The sequence below is a fragment of the Aspergillus fischeri genome, genomic scaffold (assembly GCF_000149645.3).
Source record: "Aspergillus fischeri NRRL 181 1099437636262 genomic scaffold, whole genome shotgun sequence".
NCBI lineage: Eukaryota > Fungi > Ascomycota > Eurotiomycetes > Eurotiales > Aspergillaceae > Aspergillus > Aspergillus fischeri.
This window is the reverse complement of record NW_001509764.1, coordinates 1,542,275-1,569,127: the sequence shown is the minus strand read 5'-3', so window position 1 is coordinate 1,569,127 and position 26,853 is coordinate 1,542,275. Positions and strand designations below refer to the sequence as shown.

Below are 26,853 nucleotides of genomic sequence, written 5' to 3'. Positions count from 1 at the left end.
TCCTCTGAATTGATCGCCATAGATCAACTGTTGTCCAGCATGTTTCTGTGGGTGCGAAGATGGATGAACTACTGCTGAAGAAAGAAGGATGTGATCTGTCTATCGCAGTTTAGCTTTGGCTTATTGCTATGTGGGCTGAACTACAGATACATTGCATATTCCACGTCACTGATCTACAGGCTACTCACAGAGTAGATATTGAATAAGCCAGTAATAACAGGGGTCTATGTCAATTCCTCGATTCTAGTCACATCGGTCTAAACTAGATTAAATCCAATTCCATGTATTTGAGTGTAGATCAATCTCGATTTTGCCAATGTGCGAACACGATCTCCATTGGCGATCATACACCATTCTAGGTAGTGATAAACGTCGGCACGGATCACTCTTCGGCTTTTTTGTCTTTCCTACTTTGTTTGTGTTGCAGATGTCCCTGTAGTTATAGACCGTACATTTTACGTAGTCCATAGAAAATCCCCGCGTACTAGATTTAAAGTCCGAAGGACAATTACTCTCCTTTTCCTCCTCAATTGAGACTTTTTGAGCGTCCTCGCCGCCATGATCTTTTCAAGAATCTTCAAACCCTTCACTGGGGAGCACAAATTTCAAAGCCTCAAATCAGAGGCTGACGATGACACTGACATCGAGTCGGAGAACCTCCTGCGGATCACACATGGCGCAAGAAAAGAAGGCACCTCAAAGGCCTGGATCTACTTTACTATTGCAAACGTAGTCATCCTTATTATCACGGCTTCCTTGATCCTCAGTATAGGTACCTTTCGGACAAGTGAGAAAAATGCGGTCCTCAGGCCGATAGCATGGTGGTGTAAGTCTAGCTCCGGTTCATTCTCCTGATCGTGGCTAACCCGTCGAAGCGCCCATCCTCGACGAGATAGAAATTCCAAGATTCGAGACAAAGTTAAACGGGACACTCTTCGCTAAGCCCGAGGTCTCAATAGCCCGAGAAGAGCCCGGCGCGGAGAACGACGCAGCCTGGGGGCAGTATGAAAAGGTCCTGACTCACGTCGTCACCCGCGAGCAAATCCTCAAACTGGGTAAAGATCCGGAGACCGTGGCTCGCTTCGCCAACGATTACTGGGGAATGGGCGATGATGCCTACATGGTACAGATGGATGTGATGCATGTAAGTATCTCTCTCGGGTTCCAATAGGATTCATGATAGTGATAGAGCGCAGCAAATCCATTGCCTTAACCTGCTCCGCAAAGCAGCTTTTGCCGATTACCCCGGCTACGAGCCGGAGTTAGACGAGAAGGACAAAATGTGGTGGATACACCTCGGTCACTGCACCGACATCCTGCTACAAAATATCCAATGCAATGCCAATACAGAGTTCCTGACATTGAACTGGGTGGAAGACCGCAAGGCTCCGTGGCCGGACTTTAGTGTGAATCGCAAATGTCGCGATTTCAATGCGCTGCTCGACTGGCAACGCAGCAATGCTGTTGATCCGGACAAATTTGACCAAATGCTAGTTCCAAAAGACGCCTTTGTTTGGCCTGCGCCTTGGAAAAAGCAAGAGACGGAGTTGGGTGAGAAGCTAGGTCAGCATCATATGCAGGAAGGTCTGGGCGATATGCATGCGCATCACGGCGCAGGGCATTAGTTAGATGTGACGATGACGACTATTGCAGAGACATTGACATACTATTTTGCTTGATCAAGACTAGACTCGTTGCTTTTGGACCCATAAAGGTATGCGCATGCTCCATAAAGTTAAATGCGCACGTATCACACTTGACTAAAGAACATGAACTCTAACACGCACTGATCTAAGCGTATGTACAATACAATATTAATATGTGATAAGCGGGGAACTGTTGTATGGTACATGATCGCCTTCACGCCACCTATGCAGATCCTTGAGTGTTTAAGGCAGTATTGAATTATGTGATACATCATGCATGAAGGATTCTCGTCCGCCTTCCACGTCCACTGCCCCTCCATTGCCCACTCGATCTGCCGAACTGATGAAGATACGGATACGTCATTCACGGAAGGTTCTGTACTTGTATGAAAGACCATGTCTCGTGTTCCCATGAATATTACAGCTCTCTTTTCACTCTGTTAGGCTATCCAACATGGTAGGGCATGTTGTTCCGCCAGACGATGACCACCAGCTCAGTGGTGAAGATGCTCCATTCCTCTTAGAAGATCTCAGGAGCCAGCCTGGGCCTGGAGACGTATCTCCCGACGATTCAACCTCAGACACTACTCTACCAGAAAAAAGCCGTCGTTGGCTGGTGATCGCCCTGGTTGCGATAATGCTCACCTTTGAGATCGGGGGTCAGATGATCCCAGGTCCCATGGTGCGCATTATCGAAACCATCGTGTGTGATGGCTACTGGCGTGCACACGACTCGAGCCGGCTCCCGGCTTCGGGCCATGTAGCAGAGCAGCTGTGTAAGATAGAAGAGGTGCAGGCGGAAGTCACAACTATCAAGGGGTATTCAGATTTCCTCGAGGGTCTACTCTGTTCGTGTCAATGTTCTTGTCCGTTAACATAATCTCGTTGTCTGACCATGGTACAGGTGTCATCTGCGCTATCCCATACGGTTTATTGGCAGATCGATATGGACGCAGACGAGCCATTCGTCTTACCATTCCTGGATTTCTCCTGAACGCAATCATCACTAATTCCGTACTGTGGTTCTCTGATACCTTCCCTCCCCGGGCTATCTGGCTCGCAGCGCTGAGCTGGACCATTGGGGGGGGACCAACTGTTGCAATGGCCCTGCTATGGACAATGTTGGCCGATCATACGACAGATTCAAACCGTCCGATACTCTTCTTTCGGGTTGGAGTTGTTGGTGAGATTGCTACTTTCCTCGCCGGCGCGATAAGCGCGCAAATAATGGCTTTGAACCCTTGGATCCCGATGATGATCGGCTGTGGAATTGTTGCTATCGGCCTCACCTGTGCTTTCTTTTTACCTGAGACTTTGAACCATTGCGTGAAGAGGAAGTCTTCAATCCACGGAGATAAGCCAGTTTCCTGCATGGGCGGGCTGATTTTCGATGAAGAATCGTCCTACTGCAGCCCAAAGGTTCTCCTGAAACCGTCCAGACATTGTCTTATCTTGGGCAAGATTCGACGCTTCCTCAACCATGACATCTTCATCTTTGACCACCGGCTCATGTTGCTACTCTTCGCTTTTGCCGTCTCCGAGCTCGCTCGGGGTTCCTCTGGGTTCCTGGCTCAGTATATCTCCACACGCTTCAGCTGGACCCTAGCACGGGCCAATCTCCTCAAATCCTTCCACACAGCTGCTACCATCCCCGTGTTCCTGTTCCTCCTTCCTTATCTCTCAACACACGTTTTGCATTACCTGTCGCTGCGTGGAAGGGATCTCTACCTCGCGCGGATAAGTATTACTTGTCTAGCTGTCGGATCACTTAGTGTTGGTCTTGCGCCGCATATTGTCTTCTTGGTCCCAAGTCTTTGCCTCCATGCGGTTGGGGGAGGATTCCCGCTTGTCGCACGCTCTCTGGCTACGGCGTTGGTAGAGAGTGATAAAACAGCAAGGCTCTACTCGACAATCGAGATATTACAGTCGGTGGGAAGTGTGTTGGGGAGTCTTTGCTTTACGAATGTATTCACGCTTGGGTTGAAACTGAGCGGGGTATGGGTCGGGTTGGTGTGGATAATGAGCAGTCTGCTCTTTGCATTGGTGGGGATCATACTTATGGTGCTTCGAGTATAATGCTGTTAAATTCAGTCTTCCATAGGCATAGCGTGATCTGTCCCTTTCGCAACTGCTAGAATAGAGTATGATCTTGATAGTCTCATTCATGCCTTGTTGATCCGGCCAGAACCTCATGTAGGCTTTCTGCAGGCAACGACAGCAGCTTATTCGCGCTCTCCTCGCTGTCCATATAGTTCCCACCATACCCCTTGACACAGGTTATATACCGCATAAGCGCGGGGATTCCACTATAGTCCCCCTTGGCCAGCTTCTCCAAGGCAAGCCGCTTTTCCTCTTCCGCATCGTGGTAGGTTACGTCCCACTTTGCTCCCGTCACATCTTCCAATGAAGCGAGTATGTCCCTCTGCGAGACATTAAATGACTCGATAAACAAGTACTTGTTGGAGGTCCGTTCCGGACTCAGCATCGCATTCTTCACAGCAAGACCTACAGTGCTGCGAGTCGTCGCCGACCATCGATTCGTGCCATGGTCCAGAATCGTGGCGTGTCTTCTTTCCATGTCGAATCCTAGGAAATTGGTGACGGCTCTACTCGGGTCAGATTTCTTTCCACAAGGACGAATTAGTGCGACCGTCGACTTACATCTCGAAGAACGGTCCTGTCACAAATGCCGTCCAACTAAGCCCGTCCCCCTCCTTGCTCTTCAAGTACTCCACTATCTGTCTCTTTGCCGCGTAGAATTGCGGGAGCATCGCAGCCGCCTGGTCATTCCGCGTGTCGTGGCCAAACTCAGACGGCACAAAGTGTTTCACACCGGCCTTGACAGCTGCATTTATCACGGCCTTTTGCTGGTGTATGGCTTGCATGGAGATCGTGCAAATGATCGCATCCTGTCCGGTAAAGACCTTGACAAGCTCGGTTTCGTCGTAGTTGTCGCTGACGCGATGGACTGGGATATGAGGCGGGAATGTGGACTTGGATGAGTGACGGCTCAGAATGGAGATTTCGAAGTTAGGATCGGTATCGAAAGCAGATACGATATGTGGCCCGAGATGGCCGCCTGCTCCGGCGACGATAACTTTCTTTATAGGGGATGACATAGAAACTGACGTTGATTCGAGAGTCAGAAGATGTTGGTTGCCTTTGAAAAGAGTATTGGATATATCTTACAAGCGTTCAAGCTTTTCAAAGCCGATATCGAGTGGAAAGTCACCTGCCTAGTGCTGGGCTGTTCTGCCTAAGCCAGCTTTATTGTCCTGAATTTGTGCTGAATATTAGGCGGGTTCAGCAATTGCGTTGGTGAATTGTAGTCCATAGCTCTAGGGGACATGCACTATCTTGATTTCTAGGCACAAGGAGGGGTAGTTATGACGATCAATTCGTCACACGGCTCTACCTGCAGTGGATAGCTCTTAGTCTTTCTCGTGCAGATCAGCAGATGTAGATCTATTGAAGATCAGCCTGGGAACACAAGAACATGATTTACAACGGGTCTAGATCTGCACTGTGTGTTAAAACTCATGTTACACATCACATTATCTATTCTGTCGATCAAAGCTGGTAGCGTACTTGACGGCTTCGGTCTCTAACGCAGACACTATCCATTTCTTCCCTCGCGAGTACGTGAGACGATAAGCTCACTGTGGCACCATTGTAGAAGGACGATAGATACAACATAACTGCTCAAAGTGGACTTCTACATATCCATTGTCCTGTTGTATTCAGGCAGAACCCGCTTAACCATCCACTCCGATCCTAGGACCTTTTCAGCAGTTGGTTGCTCTCTAGTTAAAATGCCAGCGTTTGGTGCATTAAAGTTAGAATGGTAGCCATTTCATCCCTATCAAACTTATTTATGTAACTGCTCTTCCATTAACATTTCTGCACTCCTTCCTTAAATACCTATTAATCAAAGCCAAACATACTAGCCATCCTTTAGACACCCATCATCATCAAAGAATCCACTTTATTTCCCCCAGTGCTCTAACCAGCTTAAGGTGTGAAGGGGCTAAGTAAGGTTATGGCCAAGTTGGATCAAATGGGTCAAATCAGAGTCTAGGACGATGAAGATGATAGAAATCATAATGGCAGCCTTTGCTACCTTGCCTGAACCGACCCTAGACCACAAAGAAGAGAGTTGGTGAAGCTTTGCTGCAGTGGTGATAGGTATTAAAACATATGACTTGTATTAGAGGGTTTCCGAGAAGCAATTTTACGCTTATCCAAACTCTGCCAACTCATGGTAATCAGGGTTTCTCACACTGTGCTTGCCGAAATTGTGAGATGCTTGCGAGTAACCAACACAGCTGTGATCTCAACCCCTTTTATATTCAAACCGCAATGAAAACCCTCATTCTAGCTGCATAGTTGGGGCAGACATTACGCTAGTAGATAGACTAAGGAACAACAGCCCACACTCTTACATATCTCGCTTAATCAGTGCTGCATGGCCAGCCCATCTCTCAGAGAGCCAATACCCGACGTCATGCGTAGCATACAGAAGTCTATGCCTAGCTCAACATGTTTGTGGTCACTTCAGAATGCGTGCAAGTAAGCGACCATGAGGACGTGGTTGGCCAGGGTGTCTTCCGAGGAGTTTAGGTACCTACAGGGGACTCTGGCTGTCGCCGGGGAATCGGAGCACGGCCATTCGCTCACTCCATCCCGAACCGACTCCATATTTCTCCACTGTCTCCATTCTCATCGATTTTTGCTCAAATCAATATGGGTGAAGTGCGCGAAAAACATCAGTTTCTCATCAATGGACTCACTCGTCTCTTCGCTCTATTTATCAAAGCGCATTATATCGCCCCTACTGATGTCCTGTATCCAACTCAGGACGTTGATGTCGGACGCCTCGAGAGACTCGGGTTCGAACCCGAAGTGATTGATCTCGTCCAACTCCTGCCAGCCATTAAAAATGAACCAGTCTGGGGATATAACGATGAAGGAATAGAAATGATTCCTCGTGCCAAGCTAGTTAACTATCTGAAACAGTGCGAAGCAGATATGGCTCATGACATGTTAGAGACCCTGCGATGGGTCGACCATACAGATGAGGATACGCAGGGGGTTTTTCCTCCGTCTATCCTTCGACTGACATTCCCTGGTTTTTATGGAGTAAATGTGCTATATGATGTCCATGACCGTACGTTTTCTCTCATTGAGCTTCATTTTTCATCAGCTGAAGATCCAGCTGACCTCTGCGCCAGAGACTGTAATGGAATGGTGCCATCTGAACCAAAAGCAATGGCAGGACTGCCCCCGCCGGCCATATGAAGACTTCTTCTCAAAGATCTTTGAGAAATTCCGCACTCTCGAATACGTTCCTTTTTATGATCTGGATGACGGAGCGGAAGTCCCTATACGCAAAGTCAAGGAGAATCCTATACTATTCCAGAATATTTGGCCCGGCGGTATTCGCCTTCCTACTGATCCTCAGGCTGCTGTTCAGCAATGTGGGGAGAAACATGATGGCCGGGATGGCATACGCCGTGATATTAACGAATGGAGGGCACTACAGAAGCTCTATCGCGACGCGGGCTGGGAGACTGAATTCAACGGAGAGCTATTTGAGGATAGACGAAGGAAACTGTTACAAACAATAGACGATCTCCAGGGCCAATCCAGTGAATGGAGCATGATTCCACCGGATAGACGAACGGAGGATCAGCGAATCGCTGAGCAGGAGTTTCGTCAACGTCGGGAGGCATTTTGGGCTGAAAGTGCTGGAGAGTACTATGTTTAACATTCTCTGTGTCTCCTGACTTCATATCGCAATTGCTACGCGCTCTGGCCAAGAAGAGGGCTTCATTTCTCTCGGTATGATAGACTGAAACTCAATCCTTTCTTCGACCCGGACGTGCAAGGGTGGACGGACTACGCAGTTTCGACAGAAGACGGTAATTAAGGAGTGCTTGAGCTACGTCTTCTCACAAATGGATGTTGCCAACTGTTGCATGACTTCTTGTTCTATGGTGTTTGTCTTTATGGCTTCGGCCATTCTACGTACAGCCTAGATAGAACAGCGATTGACTACTGGGACATGCCTAAACAATCTCACTACAGGGCATAAACCAATCCCTCTTCAGGGCGCACTTCACCATTCGAAAGTCGTTCCCATCCTCCATAGATTCCATTCTCTCCAGCAATGCCCTGTCCCCAGACTAACTGCATGTCTGGGATGGCGGAGGCACGGTCCGCTAACCATTCCTTCCACCTGCGCGAAACCTTTCCGAAATATGTTGCAGCACCCTCCCGGTCGATGATTGTGTCCTGGATGCCAGAAGTGTTGTACTGTATCTTTCCCAACGATTGCATAGCTGCACGGGCTGCCTGCACTTCCTCCCTCGTGTACACCTGAATAGAAGTCAACGAAAATGCCTCAAGAATCATACGCACAGACTAACCTTCTGTTGACTGCCCACCTGCAGAATGACACTTTTGCATGACCGAAGCGCCGACTCCTGAAGATTCTGGCATATCTGAATGAGCGCATTCTCCCGCGCCCCGCAATCTATAATGACGACCTTTGACGGCTGCAGACTCTCAATCCATCCGGTTGCTTGGTCGATTTCCGTATATGCCACTGCCTTGGAGATATCCCCCCAGCCTTTTCTACCTGCTACCTGCTGCAAAACACCAGGCGACGAAGTAACCTGTACTAATCCCAGCGGTCCGCTCGCCCTGGGCCGGTCAAAGAGACACCATGAAAGGGAGCGCGCAGTCTTGGTCGACGCCCCCAAAACCACCACAACTGCAGACGAGAGGTCTGCATCATCCGCAGACCAGGGTAGTTTGCTCGCCGCGCCGAGAGGATGGACTGGTTGTCGTACTCGCGGGTCAGGAGGAAACACATACTCACTCAGCAGGTATCCGGCGACCCAGACCCCTCGGAAGAGGGTACTCCACGCTCTCTCATCCAACTCCTTTTCTTCATCGGAGGGTACCAGCTCGTAGTGATTGTATATAGGCATCAGCTGTTGTCTGTGGCTGCTAACCTCCACCCAGTGGCCGTCTGGCTCGCTACGTTCCAAGTGCAGGAGAGTGGGCGACGTCGCGGTAGGCCAGTATCCCCAGATGAAGGAGCCTGGCGGGATTCCGGGAACATTGCTTTCGGTGACGGTGGCGTATCCCCATGCGGGGACGATGCCCCAGGACGACTGATCGTTGTATGGAGAGGGCGCGGCAGGTGGTACCGGGTACGTCTTCCACCTGTGGCTGTCAGTAAGCACAAAGGATATAGAAGCCAGGTCAACATACCAATGCAGTAGATCTCCTCCACGGGCGTAACTGAGGTTGTTGGAAGTTAATCCTAGAAGGATCGGTCGCGCACGGAGCGACGAGGAAGGCAGCTTTTGGTCTACTGATGGAGGAATATTCACCACAGCGTGTTGCCGGTTGTCGGCCTTGCAGACAACGTGGATCATCCCCGGGTTTGTAGCAGCGGATTGCATTATCACCGGGATTTGATGAAATAATTTTGGTGTGTGCGATGAGAAGTGGCTGTAGGACTGAAAGGACCAGGCTTCCTCTCTCCAGGCTTGTCGTCGTATTTTTCTTTATCTGATCCCTGCCACTCAGCCCACTCCCCTTCTTAGTCGCCTGAGGCGGCCGATTAAACCCGTAGCGGCGGAGGGTTGTTTCAGATACGTAGATGTCAGATTTTAGCCCGTCTGGGCCAAAGCAGTGAAACTGAGCTGGCACAATGCTCAAAAGCTGCATCTGAATCACTACTGCTGGACGATTCCGGAGCAAATATCTAGAAAGATGACATGAAGTTGAGAATGCGAACCTGTCTGCTTATATATGCGGTGGACCCTACAAATAGCGCCAGCATCTTAAACCCCTGTCCCTGAGCTAAACAACCTGTTTTCCAAGAAGCTGGTACATTCCTTCCTCAAACAACTTCACAAGCTCCTGTGCTCTCGGATCGGCGGGGGGCAGCAACTGCATACCAATGACACCACACAGTCCTCTTGCCCGATCAATGAACTGGAAATGTCAGCAATCAGCACTTCAAACCTAGATCCTACGGGGAAGTTACCCAAAAAAGGTTCGGCATGCCGCTCCAAATCATAGTGCCCTTGGACCTTCTCGTTCGTCCCTCGCTCTGAACCAAGATACCGCCCAAGGCCCAGTCATATTCCGCATCTGAGGGGAAGTCGCCGATGAATAGCTTTAACTTCGCTGGATCCTGAATAAGGGCCTTCTGCGCGGCCTTGCTCTCCGCCGTCAGTTGTGGCTGGAAAAACTGATCAGCAGTCTCCTTCCGTAGCAGCTTCCCGTCGTTGACAAGCAACGATGTCAAAATCTTCATATAATCCTCGAGATTGCCATAGGCACCTTGTCCGCCAAAGCAATCCTCCGCCCCGTCAGTAATGTACGGGCCTTTGTAAGGTTCTACGCCACCAGACGCAGTTCTTGCAGTCATGGTCGCCAGTTTGCCTTGAATAGACGGATGCTTGTGCGGCCAAAAGGTGATGCTGGTGATATCGAGAGGTTCGAAAATGTGCTTCCGAAAGTAGGACTCCAGTGTCTCTCCTGTGACTCTCTCCACAACTTTTCCTGCCCAGTCAACACCCGGGCTGTAGCCCCAGCCAGTCCCTGGCTCGTACGCTAATGGGTAAGCGAAGCGTTCCACTACAGTCGACCCAGTTTGTGGGGCCCGGTTGTTCATGGCCCCCCATTTCTGGAGCAATGGGTTCATGGCACCGTAGGCAAGGCCAGCGCTATGGGTGAGCAAATATCGCAACTTCAGCGGGTTTGTCCGTTTCCGCAACTGCGGTTCTCCGGTTCCCTCGTCAAACCCTAAGAGCACCTCTTGCTCCGCGAGTTCGGGGATGATCGGCGACATATCGTCGTCCAGGTCGAGCTTCCCTGCCTCCACTAACTGCATCACTGCGATACAGGTGATTAATTTCGTGGCGGAAGCAAAAGAAAGCACTGTGTCCGTTCGCATCAAACTTTCCTCTCCATCTCCAAATGTGCGGCGACCAAATGTTTTTGAGTAGTTGAATTTACCTGTAGCGGTCAGTGAAGATCAGATACGGCCTGGGCAGACGTACCAGAAGTATCCCTGCCTAGAATAACGGCACCCAGGATGGAGCCATTGTCTATCGCATTTTCAAAGACTTCGTCCAAAGAGGCCATGGCTTCGGTTTTCCTAAGCGCTCTGCCGTTAGGATCTTGATAGTAGTATCCTGCACGTCAGAAAAGGAGGGCTATGGTCGTTTCGTAAGTCAACCACGAAAGATGTGATTATAAATCAATAAGGATGAAAGAGGGTTCTATATACTTCGACTAAGATAGTTAGTTAACTACCTGGCATGAATATTTGTCAGCATTTCCCCTCAGGTTGATGTGCCCGCATGAAAGCTCCACATAGTTAACCTTCAAGGCTTTATCTAATACAGTATAATGATCTAGGTAATGATTTCCATCAATCGTATTCTGCCACAGGAGGCAGGCAGCCACCATGTGTGGGCTAGCACTATTCATTTATCACTTACAATTCTTATTCGATATGGCATTCTGCCAGGCACGTCAGGCCTCTCCTTATTTCAACTTATACACATAATTTGCTCTATTTTAACCGGGAGGCTCATTCAAAAGGAATCGCTGCATGAATTTGACTTCGCTCCTCAGCATGCGGGCCAATGCCTCGTACCTGATACATGGTAGATGTCTCAACCATGCACTTGACGCACCCTTTCTAGGACAAAAGTAATTGTTTCTTCGGTCTCAATTGCATATCCGGATGCCAGCCATTACCGGATACTCCTTTGATAGCAAGGGGGACGAATCCGAAAGACACCAGGAGATAGCTGCAATAGGAGTACACTACTGTGACAGCAAGAAGCTGGAGATAGAGTAGGTTTCTTATTTGATGGCATGCAACCCCCTAGCATCACTTGCTCATATATAGCCACATATACCAAAAACCGCTATATAGCGGCAGTGGGAAATTTGAGGATGCGACCACCCCTGTAGAAGGTGGCGTGTTAACACTTCTTAATACAAGAAGATCCCCTTTAGATCACACCCTGTTGTCTTTGATAATTTTTGGCTTTATTGGTGGATGATTAAACAATGACTTCATTATATTATAAGAAAGTCCAGGAATATCTTGCCATAATTGATATCGATACTATTGTCAGAGCCAGTAATGAAGATGGATACGTTATCGTTAAAGGTTCTATCTATAAAACCAATGAGGAAAAGAACCCAAATAATATTAAGCCTAAGGTATAAAGGATTAGTATTATTGTTTCAACCAGCAATAGCCCAATACAGTAAGGGTTTTCAGCTAGCTTCAGGCTAACGTCCATGATGAGGTAGTAGGAAACGACTTCATATAGATACAAGCTACGTGAGGACGATTAGCCAAGGCAGCCAGTGTACAGGGTACCTCTTCAATGGGCGTTGGTGATTGAGCTCCATCCATTACTCACCCAATGATTGCCAGTTTTACGCTACGTAGTGTTGTGGCTGTTACAAGACCAGTAACTACAGGCTCATGAACCAAGTCAGGCAATGCTAGTAGGAAAAGAAAGACTTGACTACATGACAGACAAGTCTAGGTCATTCTATAGGTGGTACTACCAAATTTCTAAGCCATACCAACAACATTAATCAACCTATTGTGGATGCCTGACCTCGTCATTACATTGAACGTAGCCCAGCATCCAATATCCATCTTATTTCCACTATCGCAAGGCTTCCACGCAAGTTGTAAACTGGACAGGAAGGTATGGCAAGAGTAGTTGACAAACGAGGTACTATAGCTCTTGAGATGGGACGTTCAGGCTGCAAGCCTCAACAGGGCCTGGATACGACCGGCTGGGTATTCTGCTACCCGTCGATCATTATATTTACTGTTTCCACTTGATAAAGACAATTGGTAATACCTAGCTCGGCTTTTTCTTAGCAGTTATGTCACGGCAAGCCATAGGGGCGGCATTATGGATATTGAGACCCCTGCGGATGCTAGAAGGCCGTGAACTAGTAACAACCAGGTACGGGTGAAACAGGATGACGTGTCTTCTTGCTCAAAACCGAATTTGTCTTTCCAAAGAGTCCCTGCTGTTATTATAGCGGCTAATTCTATATGGATGCAACATACTTATTTGGGTTAGAAGTCCATTAAATGGCTTTACAATATGTAGCGTTTATCATTACAGACCGGGGGGGCAACTTGCGTCGGCGAATAACGCGTAAGGAACATCTGCCCAATTACGAATCCCGCATGTATGTTGGTCTGAAGCCCTGGATCTCCTAAACCATCAACTGCCTTTCGCTATCAAATTAATATCAAAGCTGTAGATAAACAAGTAGGTAGGCAGATTCTATGAAGCTTAGGCCACTACAAGCTGGAACCTACTACTAGTGATTCCTCCAGAGATTATCGTCTGCGGAATCATTGCAGTGGCACAGCTTTGTTATGAACCATAGTCACCCCGAAATTAGGACCATTCCACCAAATACGCGAACACTTACTGGCAATTCGTTCTTCCAATTTCAGTACCACCTAGCGTGGAGAAGCGGTTGTGGTGTAGATCAGACTTTCTTAATGGGTGTTCATGCACAGAGGTTGGCTATTGATATAAACAAACTCAGACTGAAAAAAGTCTCTTTCCATATACCTATGGATTTTATCTCCCCATCCGTGCTACATTCCACTAATAGCAGCTTTTAGTTCTCATGTACACTTTACTAAGATCCACTATGCTGACTCTGCGGGGGCATAGCAGGCGCTAGCCCCATTAGTTAGGGGTTGGCGGGCCGCGGGCGCTAGGGTCTTGTTATAGGCCTAGGAGATAGTGGTAGTAGCCATTATATGAATACAGTCTAGCGCCTAGAAGATGAGTGAGATAAATTGTGCTACCCAATAGGTATGTGGAAGGATGACCGGATATTACTAGACTATGATCGGATTGAGCATAAGCAGCTTCGTTCATAAAATGGGTCATCTTCTGTAGTAGCTTCATGATATTATAGCCAACCAGTAACGCCATTAGGTAGTCAGGAAGAATCTAACATCCTTCCGTGGTTATTTCCTAGACCTCAAAGCTGGCTCACCATCCTTTTAGTGCTTTCAGTGCTCTCATCTCTGTCTGCGTTGCTCCTGACTGTGCTTATGTTTGATATCAAGGTACTCTCTCGGCGGCGACTCGGCCTGGACGATCTGAAGGATTTGGGCGTTGAATGCGAGTTGGGTTTCTTGGAGTTTGCTGTGGAGCTCAGCTCCGTCCCCTCGGACATATGGACAGTGTTCATTCCTAGGGCGAGACTGGTGATCACGCGGTAGAGACTCGGGATGCAAGCGGTGATGATACTGATGTTCATCATTGCCCTAGACGTCTGTTGTTAGATTCGATATAGTCCCACCGTACAGGGGAAGGAAACAGACTGGTTGCAAGCAGTCGCGCTGACGATTGTCCCTGTATGCACACTGGTAAGTGTCGATGCAAACACTGGAGAGGACCGCCATACAGGTTGAATCGGTTGAATTGAGGTATTGCGTCAAATACGTCATTTGGACAATATTCACGACAATAACCCTTGGCTCGTTAGCAATATCCCTAAGTGGCCGAGTTTAAGCCCACAATGAACGAGACGCAAATGCTGACGAAATCTTGAGGCGTTGGACTCGAGGCATTTGCACATTCCATAGCATTACAATTGGAAGGACGACCAGAGCTGCGTCGAGTACCATGTTAAGAATCATGATCGGGTATACGACCGCACCCTAGAAATCTGAGCAACAACGTTCAATGATGCTTTTGGTCGGGGCGTACGGGCCAACCTTTCCTATGCAGCGGCTAGGCGAATATTCCCAGTACGGGGCAGGGCATTGAAAAGCAGTCCCGAAGAGCGCGAGCAGAGTCCAGACACCGACTCCAATCTGTACCATGAGACACCATCGAAGAACTGACTTGCTTGGGCTAATCGAGCGGATGAGATTGCCGGTTGACACTTTGGACAGTGCGAGCACGAGGAGCAGGAGAAGCTCGGCCGCGTAATTGAGCTGAAGACATGTCAAAGTTAGCATATGAGGTTCCTGACACCACGGGATGCGCTTGATGTACCTTGTTATATGCATCAAATGAGTCACTGGAAACCTCACTGCGGTGTTTCCCCATGCCATGATTGACGGCGACCTGGATCAGAATACTTTGAACGAATGCAACAATCTGCGCTTGTTAGGGTCATAAGCTGGCTCTAGAGGCAGTTCTTCGTACCATGCAGATCCAAATTGGAATGTCAACTGAAGGGACTGAGCGCTTCAGATAGAACATCGACGCGATCTTAGCCAGCACCACAATTAATGTACAGGATAGAAATATAAAGGTGAAAAGTGACACGATCGCGCCATGATTATTTGGCGTAATCTGCCCCAGCGGCGGCAAGAGAGAGGGCTCTGCCATGGCAGCCGCAAGATGGGCAATAGCAGCAATAAGAAAGTCAAAAAAATCACACACTTCGATAAAGTAAAGTAACAAGACGCTGGCATCAATATAAAGGCATTTTGGCCATCTTTTGAGCCGGAGAGGGAGAATCTTGGGCAGTCAGACCACACTCTGGCCCCTGTGCGCTTGCGACTCCAGGCATCCTAGTCCAGACCCAACCTCAAAAGGTCCTTTTCCGATAAATGGAAGAGATTTTCAATCGCAAATAAACTCTAGCCGATTCGCAATTTCAAATTGACCGGGGTTGATATTAGTCCGCGTATAGCTACCAGGATGCGCGCAACGGCGTCATGCTAAGCCAGGATAAGCGGCCAGGGTGCGTCGCACTAACTCATAGGTATGCTCTCCCCCTCCTTTGCCTCCTGGCTGGTATTTTTCCATTTTACCGCCCCTTGCCACCTTTTGAGGCATTTCTTTTTCTTCTCCCATCAAACTCTCCTCCGCCCATTGTGTCACCACTTTCCGCGGACACTCTCCATCGAAGATGGATAACAACGGGATTGAACTGGCGTATGGCCATGGAAACGGGAATGGCTTCAAGTCGCCCCAGGACAATATCTTTGAATCAAAATATTCTCGCGAAAATGGATACCAGCCAAAACCGCGCCTGGAGGTATGCACAAAAGGAAGCCAGCTGGCCTGTAATCTAACCGCAAGCAGAGATATCTCGGTTTCCTGCCCATGCTGGCATTCGCAGCAACCCTCCAAGCGTCCTGGGAGGCTATCGGCGCAAGTATGTTCGCTGGTTTAGAGAACGGAGGGCCTGTTGTTCTCATTTATGGACTCATGCTGGCGATTGTGGGTTCTCTGGGCATTGCCCTGTCTCTGGCCGAACTCGCATCAATGTGAGTAAACTGTCAGATAACAGATGACTGTCTGCTGATCTAGTAGTACTCCTGTGGCCGGAGCCCAGTACCACTGGACATATGATCTCGCACCGTTTGCGCCTCGATTCCTGAGCTTTATCCAAGGTGTGTCTCATAGCGAGATACATGAGCCTGGCTGACCAAGTATAGGATGGATTACGGTATGAAAACGTCCACAAAAGCTAAAACGATACTAACAAGGTAGATGTTCTCCTGGTGGGCGAACGTGGTCACCTCTCCCTACCTGATCGGCACCCAGATCCAGGCTCTGGTCATTCAAAATCACCCAGAATATGTTCCCAAGCCCTGGCACGCGACTCTCATTATCTGGGCGGTCCTTCTTATCCCTGTGGCTGTGAATATTTATGCCCGTCGCCTTCTATCGCCAGTCGAGGTAATTGGCGGTATCATCCATATTCTGTTCTTCCCAGCCGTCCTGATTACTCTGATCGTCTTGGGATCCCGCAATTCTTCAGAATTCGTTTGGACACATTTCGAGAACTCCATGAGCGGCTGGAAGAATGACGGGGTCATCTGGTCTGTGGGTCTTTTGACCGCAGTCTACACTCTGGGTGGTACAGAACTGTCTTCCAGCACAACTATGTGCTTTTGCGCTGACAATTAAATAGGATTCGACGGAGTCGTACACATGGCGGAGGAAGTCCGAGACGCCCCTCGAGCAGTCCCCCGATCAATGGTCTACAGCGTACTGATCAACGGCTGCGTTGCTCTCGGATTCACCATCGGACTCATGTACACAATGGGCAGCCTGAGCGACGCCCTCGAGACTCCCACTGGCTATCCCATCCTCGAGATCTTCTACGCAGCGACTAAATCCAACGCCGCCGCCTCGGTCCTCATGATGACGCTCGTCCTTCCGGGCTTCATCGCACTCTTCAACGGCCTCGCCTCAGTAACCCGACTCACCTGGGCCTTTGCCCGTGACGAGGGCCTCCCCTTCTCCGGCTTCTTCGCGTACATCTCCCCCCGCTACAAGATCCCGCTGCGCGCGCTTTTCCTCGTCGCCATGATCACCGTCCTCCTGGCGCTGATCAACATCGGCTCCACCACCGCGTTTAACGCGCTCCTGTCCCTCACCACTCTGGGGCAGTACATCTCGTACCTGATTCCGGTGATCTTCCTGCTCATCAAGCGTCTGCGCGCCCCGCAGGAGATCCGGTGGGGTTCGTTCCGTCTGGGTCATTGGGGAGTCCCCATCAATGTCTTTGCGATTGTGTATGGGGTGTATATTATTATATTTCTTCCCTTTCCGCCGAATTACCCTGTTACGGCGAAGAATATGAATTACGCGGCGCCGGTGTTTTTGGCTGCGCTGGTCTTTGCAATTGGTGACTGGCTTGTCCGAGGACGGAAACGCTGGCAGGGGCCGATGGTTAAGGTGCGAGCGGAGTAGATGATGCTTATATACTGTTTTTATGAGTAACTTCACTTCTACTGAGATGCCTTCCGTTATCCAACTGTGATTTATTATGTATAGATGAATTTGCACCTAAAGTCTAGTCCAATTCCACTGGTCTAGAGTCAAAATCAGTATGGAGTACAGAAACTCAATCCCACATTTTGCCAGCCAAATCAGCCACTAATCAATCAAGCCTGCTAAGAGTCCGGTTCCCGTCCCTTGGCCTTAATACGTAGCTTAGTTCTTGTGATCCCTGCCTAGTCTGTGCTTTAGTGTTGGTGATCCTTGTCGGCACGGTTCGTAGCGAGAATAAAGTCCACCAATGAGCTTGCTATCATCATATGACAGCGGTTGTATTCATGAATTACAAAGTAGGATGTATTGATAAAGGCCAGTTTGCGTTATGATTGTCTTGTGGGTTTACCCATAGTCTGGTCATAGCTGGCAATGCTCAATGAAAATGATCAGGGTGATGCACTTCTTTACCTGTTCACTAATTTGTAACTGCTTTGATTCTGAGAGCTTTCACATATCTGTTAGTATTCAATTGGGTTCAAACGCTCTGTTATATCCTTCATGCTCTGGGCCCTGGCATGTTAAGGGTGTTTTCCCCATATATCGCCTTCGAGCAGACGAACGATCCTCAATCCATGTGAAGTTATGTCGGCGCTCCTAGGAATCAGTTTCCGAGCAGAAACTGGCATGAGATCGCCGTCCCAGTAAGCTATCCAGATTTAATTGACCAATAGACGAATATCAGTATATCAAAGGAGATCGTCTACTTTCTCCAACAGGACGCAGTCGATGGTTCATGTCATTGGTTGCCAGTTACAGAGTGCTATATTGTATCATCCAGATTGTTGACCATGGATCCTATCTCCTGTGTATATGATAAGAGTAAAGTCATGGATGGCCTCTATTCCCCAACAAATGTAATAGACCCGGGGTGCTAGTGCCCCAAAAAGCTAATCAATGGATGTGGAAGGAGGCACGAAGCAACTGGCATACGGTCTGGCGGACCTGGTCTAACATCGCAGGCCTATGCATCCGATCTTATCACACAGTTCATCAGGCTAGCCGCTAGCACATCTATTCCACTCCGGGTGTGCAAACATAAAAAGAAGGATATGGCCTTCACTATCTTGCTTAATAGCGTATTTCTAAGAGCTTCCCTGTAGAATCTTTAGTAGATGTTCAAGAGAGAACTTCTAATAATAATATAATTGTTGTCCCCTTTCTGCTTAAAAGGTTGTTACAGACTTCCTGTCTCTCGAGAGGGAGCGGGGAAGTTAGCATATTTTCACAACTGTGACACCCCTTTTGGCCGCAGTCGAAAACCTCACTCAATTCAACTATACCTTGTTCAACTCTTCATAACTGAATACACAGTTTGTTTTATCGCGATGAAGCATGCGCCAATAATTGTAGATTGACTCAAATTGAAGCTCAAATGAAGAGAGAATCGCTTCTCCAATGAAGCCTATATCTAGCTCAGCGAGGAGCACCTTTCCGACCATCTGAAATACGAGGAATGGCCAATATTCTTCTTGCTGGATGTGGTGCTACAACTATTCAATCAGTGGAGCGAATTGGGTTACCAACTTTATTATACGCCGCTCTGATGTGAAATCCTGCTATTCTCGACGATTTGATTATCGAGATGCTAAATGCGAAGAGCCTAAGATTATTAACGAGTGGTTTGATCACGTACAAATCATAAGAATGCAACATGAAATTGCAATTTTAACTTTGATGAGACTGGCTTCGATATTGGTATAGTAGGGACTGATCGAGTGGTTGCTAGAGCTGATTATGCAACAGCTCATGGATTACTGTGGAGCGAGAGCCTACCCGTTTCTGAAGGCATGGTCAAAAAAGAAAAAAAATCAATTAGCAGCTTGCCACAAACTTCTGCGCCATGATTCCAGGCTGGGCCGCCCAAGATGGCAAGGTGAATCATATTGCTGAGCTATGTGTCGTCCGTGACATGCCATTCCGCGAGACAAATATGCTCCCCTATCCGCAAACCTGAGCGAGGTTATTCCTGCTTCTCACAGACCACCATAAAGGGGGAAGACAGGGCTCCCAGGAATAGTCGGCTTGAGATGGGGTCATGTACCGCACAGGTTGTAGTCGGCAGGATTCGTGCCTCCCCATCCTCGACGACCTTTATAACTTCGTACTCCTCTTTCACGGATGATACCTCTGCGTCACGTCTCTTCTTTTTAATCGTCACCACAGTAGAGGGGGCATCTGTTCCATAAGGGTCATGGAAGGCCCGAATAAATTGGTCATGATCAGGAATAGTAGCGGCAAAGATGTTCCCATCAGTATCTATAGACAGATTATCGACTCCCATAGATAAAGATATCTCATCAATCTGGACCAGCTGCTGATCGTGTACCACCCGGTGGACGGTAACGGTGCCCCGGGCAGAGTGTGCGATGTAAATAAGGCCTGAAAACGGGTCCCTCGTGATGCCGTTGGGGAAAGAGAAGTTCTCCGTGGCAGCAAAATGACACTCGCCTGTATCGGTGCGACAATAGGAAATGCTTCCACCAATCTCCTTGTCTCGCGAAGGGCTTACTTTAGTGTTATGGTCATTGGTGAACAGGAAGCCTCCTTTATCTTCGTCGTCATCAATGACAACTAGATTGTTCGGCGAGATAATCGTCTCGCTAACAATGGTTTTGACATGCTCCAGTTTGTCACCGTGATGTAGATCGAGATCGTACACATCGATAGTCGAATTAGCCCCTACTTGGGTTGCGTCTAGCAGGGGTGCCCCAGTGAACGGGTCCAGGGGCGGCCGGTGGTTGATCAGCCAGAACCGCACCCGGCGGCCCTTGTCGATAACGCGCGCGTCGAATCCATGTAAATCCAGTGTCTGGATATTGCCTTGGCTGTCGCGGAACTTCAATTCCCGCACGCCATGTAGGCCATCAGCCCCCGGCTGGTCGATGTCCAGCACGGTAATATGGTCGATCCCACCGCCGCCTGCTGCTCGCCCCGCAAGGTCGTAACTGTTCCCACCCGGGCTCCAAGCCACGCGGACCATTGGATTAGCGCAGGCAGCATACACCCTGCGACGTCCGGAATCGAGCCAGACGTCCTCGCAACTCTCCAATAGCGGGTGGCGCATTCGGCGACACTGATAGTCGGGGAAGTCATCGAGACGTTGGATGGCTCTCCCAACTTTCGGGAAGAGATTGGCCGCATCAAGATGAATATGGACTTTGTACAGCCCTATAGCAATCGCTAGGAGTGCAATGAAGATGGTCTTGAGAGGAGCCATCGTTAACAACAATACCCCGGGTACATGTAGAGGGAAATCAGGAACGAAACAGAGGGGGTTATGGACCTTAATTGTCAACTTTTTGCATTGGGATCTGGTGTACATCCCGCCGGGATCTCACCAGAGCTAGAGCACTGCAATACTCACTTTCCATTAATCAGCTGCGCCAGATAACTACCATTTTGCTCGGCAGATTGGCGGATAATGCCAGATCATCGACCAGTGATCGGCCCTCTCAGAATCTGGGCAAGTGAGCTCTACCCTGGCCTTGCACAAACGAGGCCTTTCATCCACATATTTCATTTACAGCCCAGTCCATTCTTAGCAGCACAAACTTTGTATTCCCGCTTTTTATGAAATGATACTGAGTTCCTCTAGAGAGGGCGCTTTAACCACAAACAAGGAGTTCGCTTAGCACAAATTAACATTTAATATTCCTGTAAAAATTAAAAAATAAAAAGAGGATGTGTGCACTAGTTTGCCAGTCTTCCTCACTGAATGTTTTCATAACTCTTTATTACTAAAGTTGTCTGGTTAGCCTCTTTTTTGGGAGGTCCAACAGACAACCCCTTAGCAATCTTACGCATTATAGGAGATAAAATGCTTCACTGCTTTTCATTAATGACCTAATCTTAAGTAATGGACTGACCCCAATACTGCTGGCTGTCATCCGAGCAATACCTAGACATAGCCACCACCATGGACTCATTTGGGAGTCTGAAGGGCCCTCAGATGAGGCGTGGACATCCACGCCGCCTCACGCCAGAGATGGTCAAATCCCTTTATGAATACACCATAGAGAAGCTGTATGTGTATCTCGATGAATCGGTTATCTTCTATACCATGTTCTTGGGACGGAAGTGCCACCATTCAACATTAGTCGTGCGCCAAATGAGAAAGTTGGTCCGCAAAGGCTGCGAAACAAATAGCCACAGAGCACAATGCAGATTTACACGATGTGTATGTCCGAAGGTCTCATCGAATTCTCTAACTCTGAAGATGCCATTTCTTGAGCAGATCACTGTCGACGGATTGTTAGTTGGGTTAGTTGGTTCTGGTCTATGAGATTCAACAAAATAGAGGTTTTTGACAATTAAACAAAGAGCGAACCCGTGTCTTTATAGCTGCCGTGAACTCTCATCAAGTTAGAAACGATCTTGGACCTCAATCCTCAAGAACTCAACCAAACTGACTCTGTAACAGACGAGACAAACGAGATTGACAAGATTGACGATACGATCATGTTGCAAACATCTGACCTACATATCCGATATTTGATAAATTTCTCGAAAGCCCCCTAAGCTACCTGGTTTAAAACATAGGGTTTTGGTTGTAAACCTCCTCAATAAACTCGTGCCTTTTCACAGCCTCCTCAAAATCACAAAGAATACTTTTGTTGCCTGCAGCAATTGCCTCGTAGATACGAGCCATGTTCCTATGCATCGGACTCAGTTCGGCAAAAGTCCCTTTCTGAAACTCGATTTTCTCCACTTTATCGGTATTAAAGTCATGAAGTTCAAAGCTAGTTGTACCGGAGACCTCGATAAAGGAATTGGGACCCGATATTCTGATCTCGCCCTTCTCGCCGTAGATACTCCACTCAAGTCCGGGAGATCCTTTGAATGGTGCTCCGCCCCGAATAGAGGCTGAAAACACAGCTCCTGATATCAGCGTACCTTGGATCATAACATGGTCTGGGTTTGTCTTCTCGGTGTTCTCTTTGACAACGGAACCGTCGGATTTCACAATTTTGACGACAGGACGTTGGTTCGAAAGGAGTGATTGAAAACTTGAGAACTCGCCAAGAGCTGCAATAGATCAGTACATGCCAAGGAGGGGCGAATGCTCAGAGGCTTAAGGGTTACTGAAGACAAACCTTCACAAACAGTGTCAATCAAATGTAAGCAGGGAATTGTAAGTAAGGATCCACCACTATTTCGGTCCAGGAGATATGTCTGAGACTCAAGCTCCGTTTGTCCACCAATCAAGCCTTGACCGGTGATTGTGGTGCTAAGGACTTTGCCAATTCTCCCCTCTGCTAGTACGCTTTTCAAGGTTTCCACGGTAGCTTCAAAACGGCCCTGGAGCCCGACCGCAGCGAGTTTGACATTGTTCTGTTTTGCGACAATGAGGAGCTCTTTCGCCTCCTCAAGGTTCCGCCCAAGCGGCCACTCGACAAAGACATTTTTGCCAGCCTTCAGAGAAGGAAGAATAGACGTGTAGTGACGGTCCACGCGGGTAGCACAGACAACAAGATCGACATCTTTATCATAAGCAATGTCTAGTGACTGGTGTCAGTGACGCTATCTTGCCCTAAGTCGGGAGTACGAAAAAGAAACATGATCCCATACCTTGCACATTTCCGTAAGTCTTCACTCCCTCTGCCAGCCCTAGATCTTTGACACTCTTCGCAGCACTTTCGACCGAAGAGTTACAAATAGCCACAATCTCGAATTTTGAGTCAGGCATCTGCAGATAGGGTAAGTGAGCATTAGCTGCCCAAGCACCAGGGGAAAGCCCTATAATACCAACGCGAATTGGCGCCATGGTATTTGAATAAAGAATAACACAGTGAATGTCTGACAGAGGAGTACGGAAAATTCAGAGAATGGAACGAGGGCGGGCCGACCCTGCATTCTGGAGGGATAGGTACAAGCCTAGCTGAGCTGTCCCATCAATATGCCTGTTTCTGGTGCCGATCTGTAGGAGACCCGGTGGGAGGCCCGGTGGGAGACCGGTGAGTGACCGGCAGCTTAGAAATATTGCCCTGTAAGCAGCCAATAGCGGGATGCTAGGCAACGACGAGCAGAAAATATCTTATTGTCATCTACTCCACGGCTGGTAGCGGAAGAGACCTTCCAGTATTGGGTGGATGAAGAATTCTTGGCAAGCCTCCGACGGGGATCGTGGATAGACGGACAGAAACACAGCACAAAAAGAAACAGAGATTTGGACACCTACAGTTTAGTTTGTCCAAGAAACTTCTTGACTCCTTCCGCTGTAAGCTCAATCAAGGGAACCGGAGGTCCGCCGTGGGGATCCTTTTGGAGAAAGATCTGAAGGTCCTTGCACTGGAGACTTAAAAGCGCGCTCCGCCGACACACGGTAAACATAGCTAGCGAGTTGAACACACATACTTGGATGCGCTGGAACCCTAGGTGGAACTTCTTCTCCTAAGTCGAGAGAATAGTTTCGTTGAATGGACCGATATACACCGGTATCTTCTTTGCGGGCTGGGTATCTAGCCCATTCTCGTGGACAAGATATTTGAGTCCATTCTTCTCTTTGAGTGGCCCAGCAGACTTAGTTAAACAGGCCGTAGATAAAATATATCAATTATCTAGAATTGGTTTGACTATGCAAGCTGCTAACAGCCATAACTGTGAGTTCGCACCGCTGTCTGCTAGGAGATCTCTGGTGGGACATTTCTGCTTGAACAAATAAATGTCAACCGCGGATCAGCAAATAGTCCAACCGCCAGTGAACGCACTGTTGGCGGGGCATCAACCATTGTCCTGTTGTCTTCTGTTATGACTGTACACAAATCCCGCGGCTAAGCCAGTAGCACTGCTAGACTGATGCCCTACTCAGGTAGACAAGAGCGAGAGCTGGCTAAAGGCATTGGAGATTTTTCAAAAGCCGAATGACGCTGTCTCTTCATGTAACTGATCTGAGTACGTGATATTGGAAGTTTGACGATGCAGCTTTTGTGTAGCAGAGAACTTTAATTTAGCGATGAGCAGACGAGCGGTCATCGCAGTGGCTCGCTGGATGGGAATGGTTTCGTCACAACACTTGACGTAGGCATCCTCAAGATGGCGGAGGAGTTCCTGAATATTATCCTGTCTCAAACCCATACCCACAGTGGCGTCTGGCGGGAAAGAGTGCTTTAGTGTACTGATATGACGGAACAATTTGAGTGCCTCTGCATTGAGGAGGGAAAACGACATCTCCGACCAACCAGTTCTCGGTGGCGGCAGCGTCCGCAAGTCACAGGAAAGATCGACGTCGTTTATGTTTAGTGGCAAAGACGTGTCCGATGTATCGCTGATTTCCCCCAACCCAACGCCATGGTTCTCCATGGATCGCCCTTCGGGGATACAAATGTATCACCAAAGGCGGCGGCGGAGTTCCGATTCCAAAGGGCTCAGTGAAAAATTCTTGCCATCTCGGTGTAAACCTAATGACTGTGCAAGGCGCAGAACAAGTCCATTTAGCGCCCACTCAGAGCGACTGCTATCGTATACCCGGAGGCTCGCCTTTTTGGAAGGAAACACGTTAGTGGTACCGCCTAGGAGAAGAGGGACCAGAGAGACAGACAAGATATAATGTGAGCACTTGTAACAAAGCAATAGCCAGTCTGTCTAGAAAGTTCGCCGCAGCAAGCGCCTGCTCAAGGCTTTCCCAGAAATTCTTAAGTAACTAAACCTTTGGGACGCCAAGCAGAAGAGCAGCATCGGCAGCTGTTAGACTGGTCATAGCAGCAAAATATATAGCGGAAAATAGAGCTTCAAAGTTCTTGCAAGAGAGACCTGGGTTATTTAAAGCAGAATACAGTGTGGCGTGTACTGAAGGAATGTGCAATATTTTGATAACAGGATCAACGTTCTTGCAGAAAACTCGCCATAGCTCTAATGCTTGCCAAGGGCTTGGAGATACACAGACTCCGTAGTCAGTTCCATATGGGACTGAGTACGCATTTAGAGATTTCAATCGAAGGCAGTGAGCCACTGTGTCAGTACTTGGCTCATCAGGGTCAGTGGCTTCCAACAGGGACTGGAGTTCTAGTTCCTTATTCAGACAAACTACTTAGCTCACACGGATCATAGGGCATATTGAGGCGTTTCTCGTACCTGAGATAGAATCTGTTGAAGAAGCGCCTCGTTGAAATACCGGCTCGTTTCGCCGTCTTTTGACAGGACGCCAGCAGCCTCATACTCGAGATTACTTGACAGTTGAGGGTCGCAACCAATGCTGTCCGCTGATTGCCCTGGAGAAAATGCGGCAATGGTTCTCTCCACTCGGCTGATACGGCGCAGGATTTCTTCCATGGCGGGTTCCTTCGTCTGTCGGGATCGTTTACGCCGCTCGGGGTAGATACATAGGATATCTGCACGGGAGCAGTTTGAGCAAGGGTGCGCCCTGTCGCATCGTACCTTCCGACGACGGCAGAGTGCGCATGAAATGTCCATCTTCGTAGAATGAGGTTGCGCCCCTGCAGGGCGGCCTCTGTCTAAACCTGACGATTTGAACGCGTCCCCTTCGATGTTTTCCATGGTTGACGAAGGGAATATTGGGTTTCCACAACAGAAAGGAGCGTTATGATATGCACGGCTACAATGGGAGCTGAATATCTTCAGCAGTAGCGCATTGCACTGAGGAAGCAACTAGCGACCGCCACAGAGGATGCAACACAGCACTGTCCGCAGTGGCAAACCGCCGGAAGCTTGTGGGCCAGACTTCAAGTGCGGGGCTCTTCATACGGAGTAGTACTCGGAGTACTTACTTATCGAACGACCTTCTCTAGTGTAATGCGGTGTCTCGGACTCACGGAGAGTCCGAGACGGCACGGGCTGGGGTACCAAGGTAGCCACAGTCGCCAAGCCGAAGTCCAGCCGTTTGCGCCAATTGTTATGTTCCCTTCGTATTTGGTGAATACTTGGCCTCCGGTCTCGAAGTGTTTCAGCTCAAGCGCTCGCTTCGCGCAATATGCTTTGGTCAGCTAGACTGCCTCATGGGCAGCGAGAAGAACGGCCTTTTTCGATCTGAGGCTGTTTCGGTCGGATGATAATCATGGGCCCGACCTGTTTTGACGTGATGCGCAGCTTCCATAGCCCGAGGGACCGAGCCCACAAGCTGCCTACCGTTTCCCAGCAAAGTAGTCGTATGAAGGACGGCTATGGCTCGTCAGGGATGCTCAGTGCGAATTGTCCTGCTTATATCTAACCCTGTAACCAGCCAAACGCCCTTGAACAGGGACATGGACGGAGCGAAAATGATCATGAGGGTGAGCAGGATGTCCCTACTATAGGTAAGGAGCTTGCTACTCCTCGCCGATATCTTGTGGGACCTTCTATTTATATAATTGTCCAGACACAGCGATTTCCTCGGGACGCTGGAGCCACCCCGACGGGCC

At 48.7% G+C, this 26,853-nt stretch overlaps 10 protein-coding genes across 10 annotated transcripts, besides 2 other annotated features; 4 read left to right on the top strand and 6 right to left on the bottom strand.

The window, feature by feature from the left end:
* Positions 1 to 558: 558 nt before the first annotated feature.
* On the top strand, positions 559 to 1,625 carry NFIA_099050 (oxidase ustYa family protein; the record flags this gene model as incomplete). Its single annotated transcript, XM_001262167.1, has 3 exons — positions 559 to 826; positions 876 to 1,144; positions 1,197 to 1,625. 3 exons carry the CDS (start codon positions 559 to 561, stop codon positions 1,623 to 1,625), a joined length of 966 nt encoding a protein of 321 aa, XP_001262168.1.
* A 475-nt stretch (positions 1,626 to 2,100) lies between these two features.
* Positions 2,101 to 3,722, top strand: NFIA_099040 (MFS transporter; the record flags this gene model as incomplete). The annotated part of the gene is made up of 2 exons (XM_001262166.1): positions 2,101 to 2,494; positions 2,551 to 3,722. 2 exons carry the CDS (start codon positions 2,101 to 2,103, stop codon positions 3,720 to 3,722), a joined length of 1,566 nt encoding a protein of 521 aa, XP_001262167.1.
* An 82-nt stretch (positions 3,723 to 3,804) lies between these two features.
* Positions 3,805 to 4,765, bottom strand: NFIA_099030 (isoflavone reductase family protein; the record flags this gene model as incomplete). Its single annotated transcript, XM_001262165.1, has 2 exons — positions 3,805 to 4,252; positions 4,308 to 4,765. The coding sequence occupies 2 exons, from the start codon at positions 4,763 to 4,765 to the stop codon at positions 3,805 to 3,807; spliced, it is 906 nt and encodes a 301-aa protein (XP_001262166.1).
* A 1,624-nt stretch (positions 4,766 to 6,389) lies between these two features.
* NFIA_099020 (uncharacterized protein) lies at positions 6,390 to 7,413 on the top strand (the record flags this gene model as incomplete). The annotated part of the gene is made up of 2 exons (XM_001262164.1): positions 6,390 to 6,813; positions 6,878 to 7,413. The coding sequence occupies 2 exons, from the start codon at positions 6,390 to 6,392 to the stop codon at positions 7,411 to 7,413; spliced, it is 960 nt and encodes a 319-aa protein (XP_001262165.1).
* Positions 7,414 to 7,727: 314 nt separating this feature from the next.
* On the bottom strand, positions 7,728 to 9,121 carry NFIA_099010 (DUF2855 family protein; the record flags this gene model as incomplete). Its single annotated transcript, XM_001262163.1, has 3 exons — positions 7,728 to 8,024; positions 8,075 to 8,879; positions 8,928 to 9,121. 3 exons carry the CDS (start codon positions 9,119 to 9,121, stop codon positions 7,728 to 7,730), a joined length of 1,296 nt encoding a protein of 431 aa, XP_001262164.1.
* A 403-nt stretch (positions 9,122 to 9,524) lies between these two features.
* Positions 9,525 to 10,817, bottom strand: NFIA_099000 (serine hydrolase domain-containing protein; the record flags this gene model as incomplete). Its single annotated transcript, XM_001262162.1, has 3 exons — positions 9,525 to 9,659; positions 9,712 to 10,688; positions 10,733 to 10,817. 3 exons carry the CDS (start codon positions 10,815 to 10,817, stop codon positions 9,525 to 9,527), a joined length of 1,197 nt encoding a protein of 398 aa, XP_001262163.1.
* Positions 10,818 to 15,620: 4,803 nt separating this feature from the next.
* NFIA_098990 (putative amino acid permease) lies at positions 15,621 to 17,416 on the top strand (the record flags this gene model as incomplete). The annotated part of the gene is made up of 6 exons (XM_001262161.1): positions 15,621 to 15,749; positions 15,797 to 15,981; positions 16,028 to 16,107; positions 16,153 to 16,163; positions 16,208 to 16,577; positions 16,632 to 17,416. The coding sequence occupies 6 exons, from the start codon at positions 15,621 to 15,623 to the stop codon at positions 17,414 to 17,416; spliced, it is 1,560 nt and encodes a 519-aa protein (XP_001262162.1).
* Positions 17,417 to 19,003: 1,587 nt separating this feature from the next.
* Positions 19,004 to 19,156: a mobile genetic element.
* Positions 19,157 to 19,460: 304 nt separating this feature from the next.
* Positions 19,461 to 20,717, bottom strand: NFIA_098980 (uncharacterized protein; the record flags this gene model as incomplete). Its single annotated transcript, XM_001262160.1, has 1 exon — positions 19,461 to 20,717. The coding sequence occupies one exon, from the start codon at positions 20,715 to 20,717 to the stop codon at positions 19,461 to 19,463; it is 1,257 nt and encodes a 418-aa protein (XP_001262161.1).
* A 708-nt stretch (positions 20,718 to 21,425) lies between these two features.
* Positions 21,426 to 21,632: a mobile genetic element.
* Positions 21,633 to 22,028: 396 nt separating this feature from the next.
* Positions 22,029 to 23,264, bottom strand: NFIA_098970 (Gfo/Idh/MocA family protein; the record flags this gene model as incomplete). The annotated part of the gene is made up of 3 exons (XM_001262159.1): positions 22,029 to 22,525; positions 22,594 to 22,998; positions 23,069 to 23,264. 3 exons carry the CDS (start codon positions 23,262 to 23,264, stop codon positions 22,029 to 22,031), a joined length of 1,098 nt encoding a protein of 365 aa, XP_001262160.1.
* Positions 23,265 to 25,540: 2,276 nt separating this feature from the next.
* On the bottom strand, positions 25,541 to 25,993 carry NFIA_098960 (Zn(II)2Cys6 transcription factor domain-containing protein; the record flags this gene model as incomplete). The annotated part of the gene is made up of 1 exon (XM_001262158.1): positions 25,541 to 25,993. One exon carries the CDS (start codon positions 25,991 to 25,993, stop codon positions 25,541 to 25,543), a length of 453 nt encoding a protein of 150 aa, XP_001262159.1.
* Between the last annotated feature and the right edge of the window lie 860 nt (positions 25,994 to 26,853).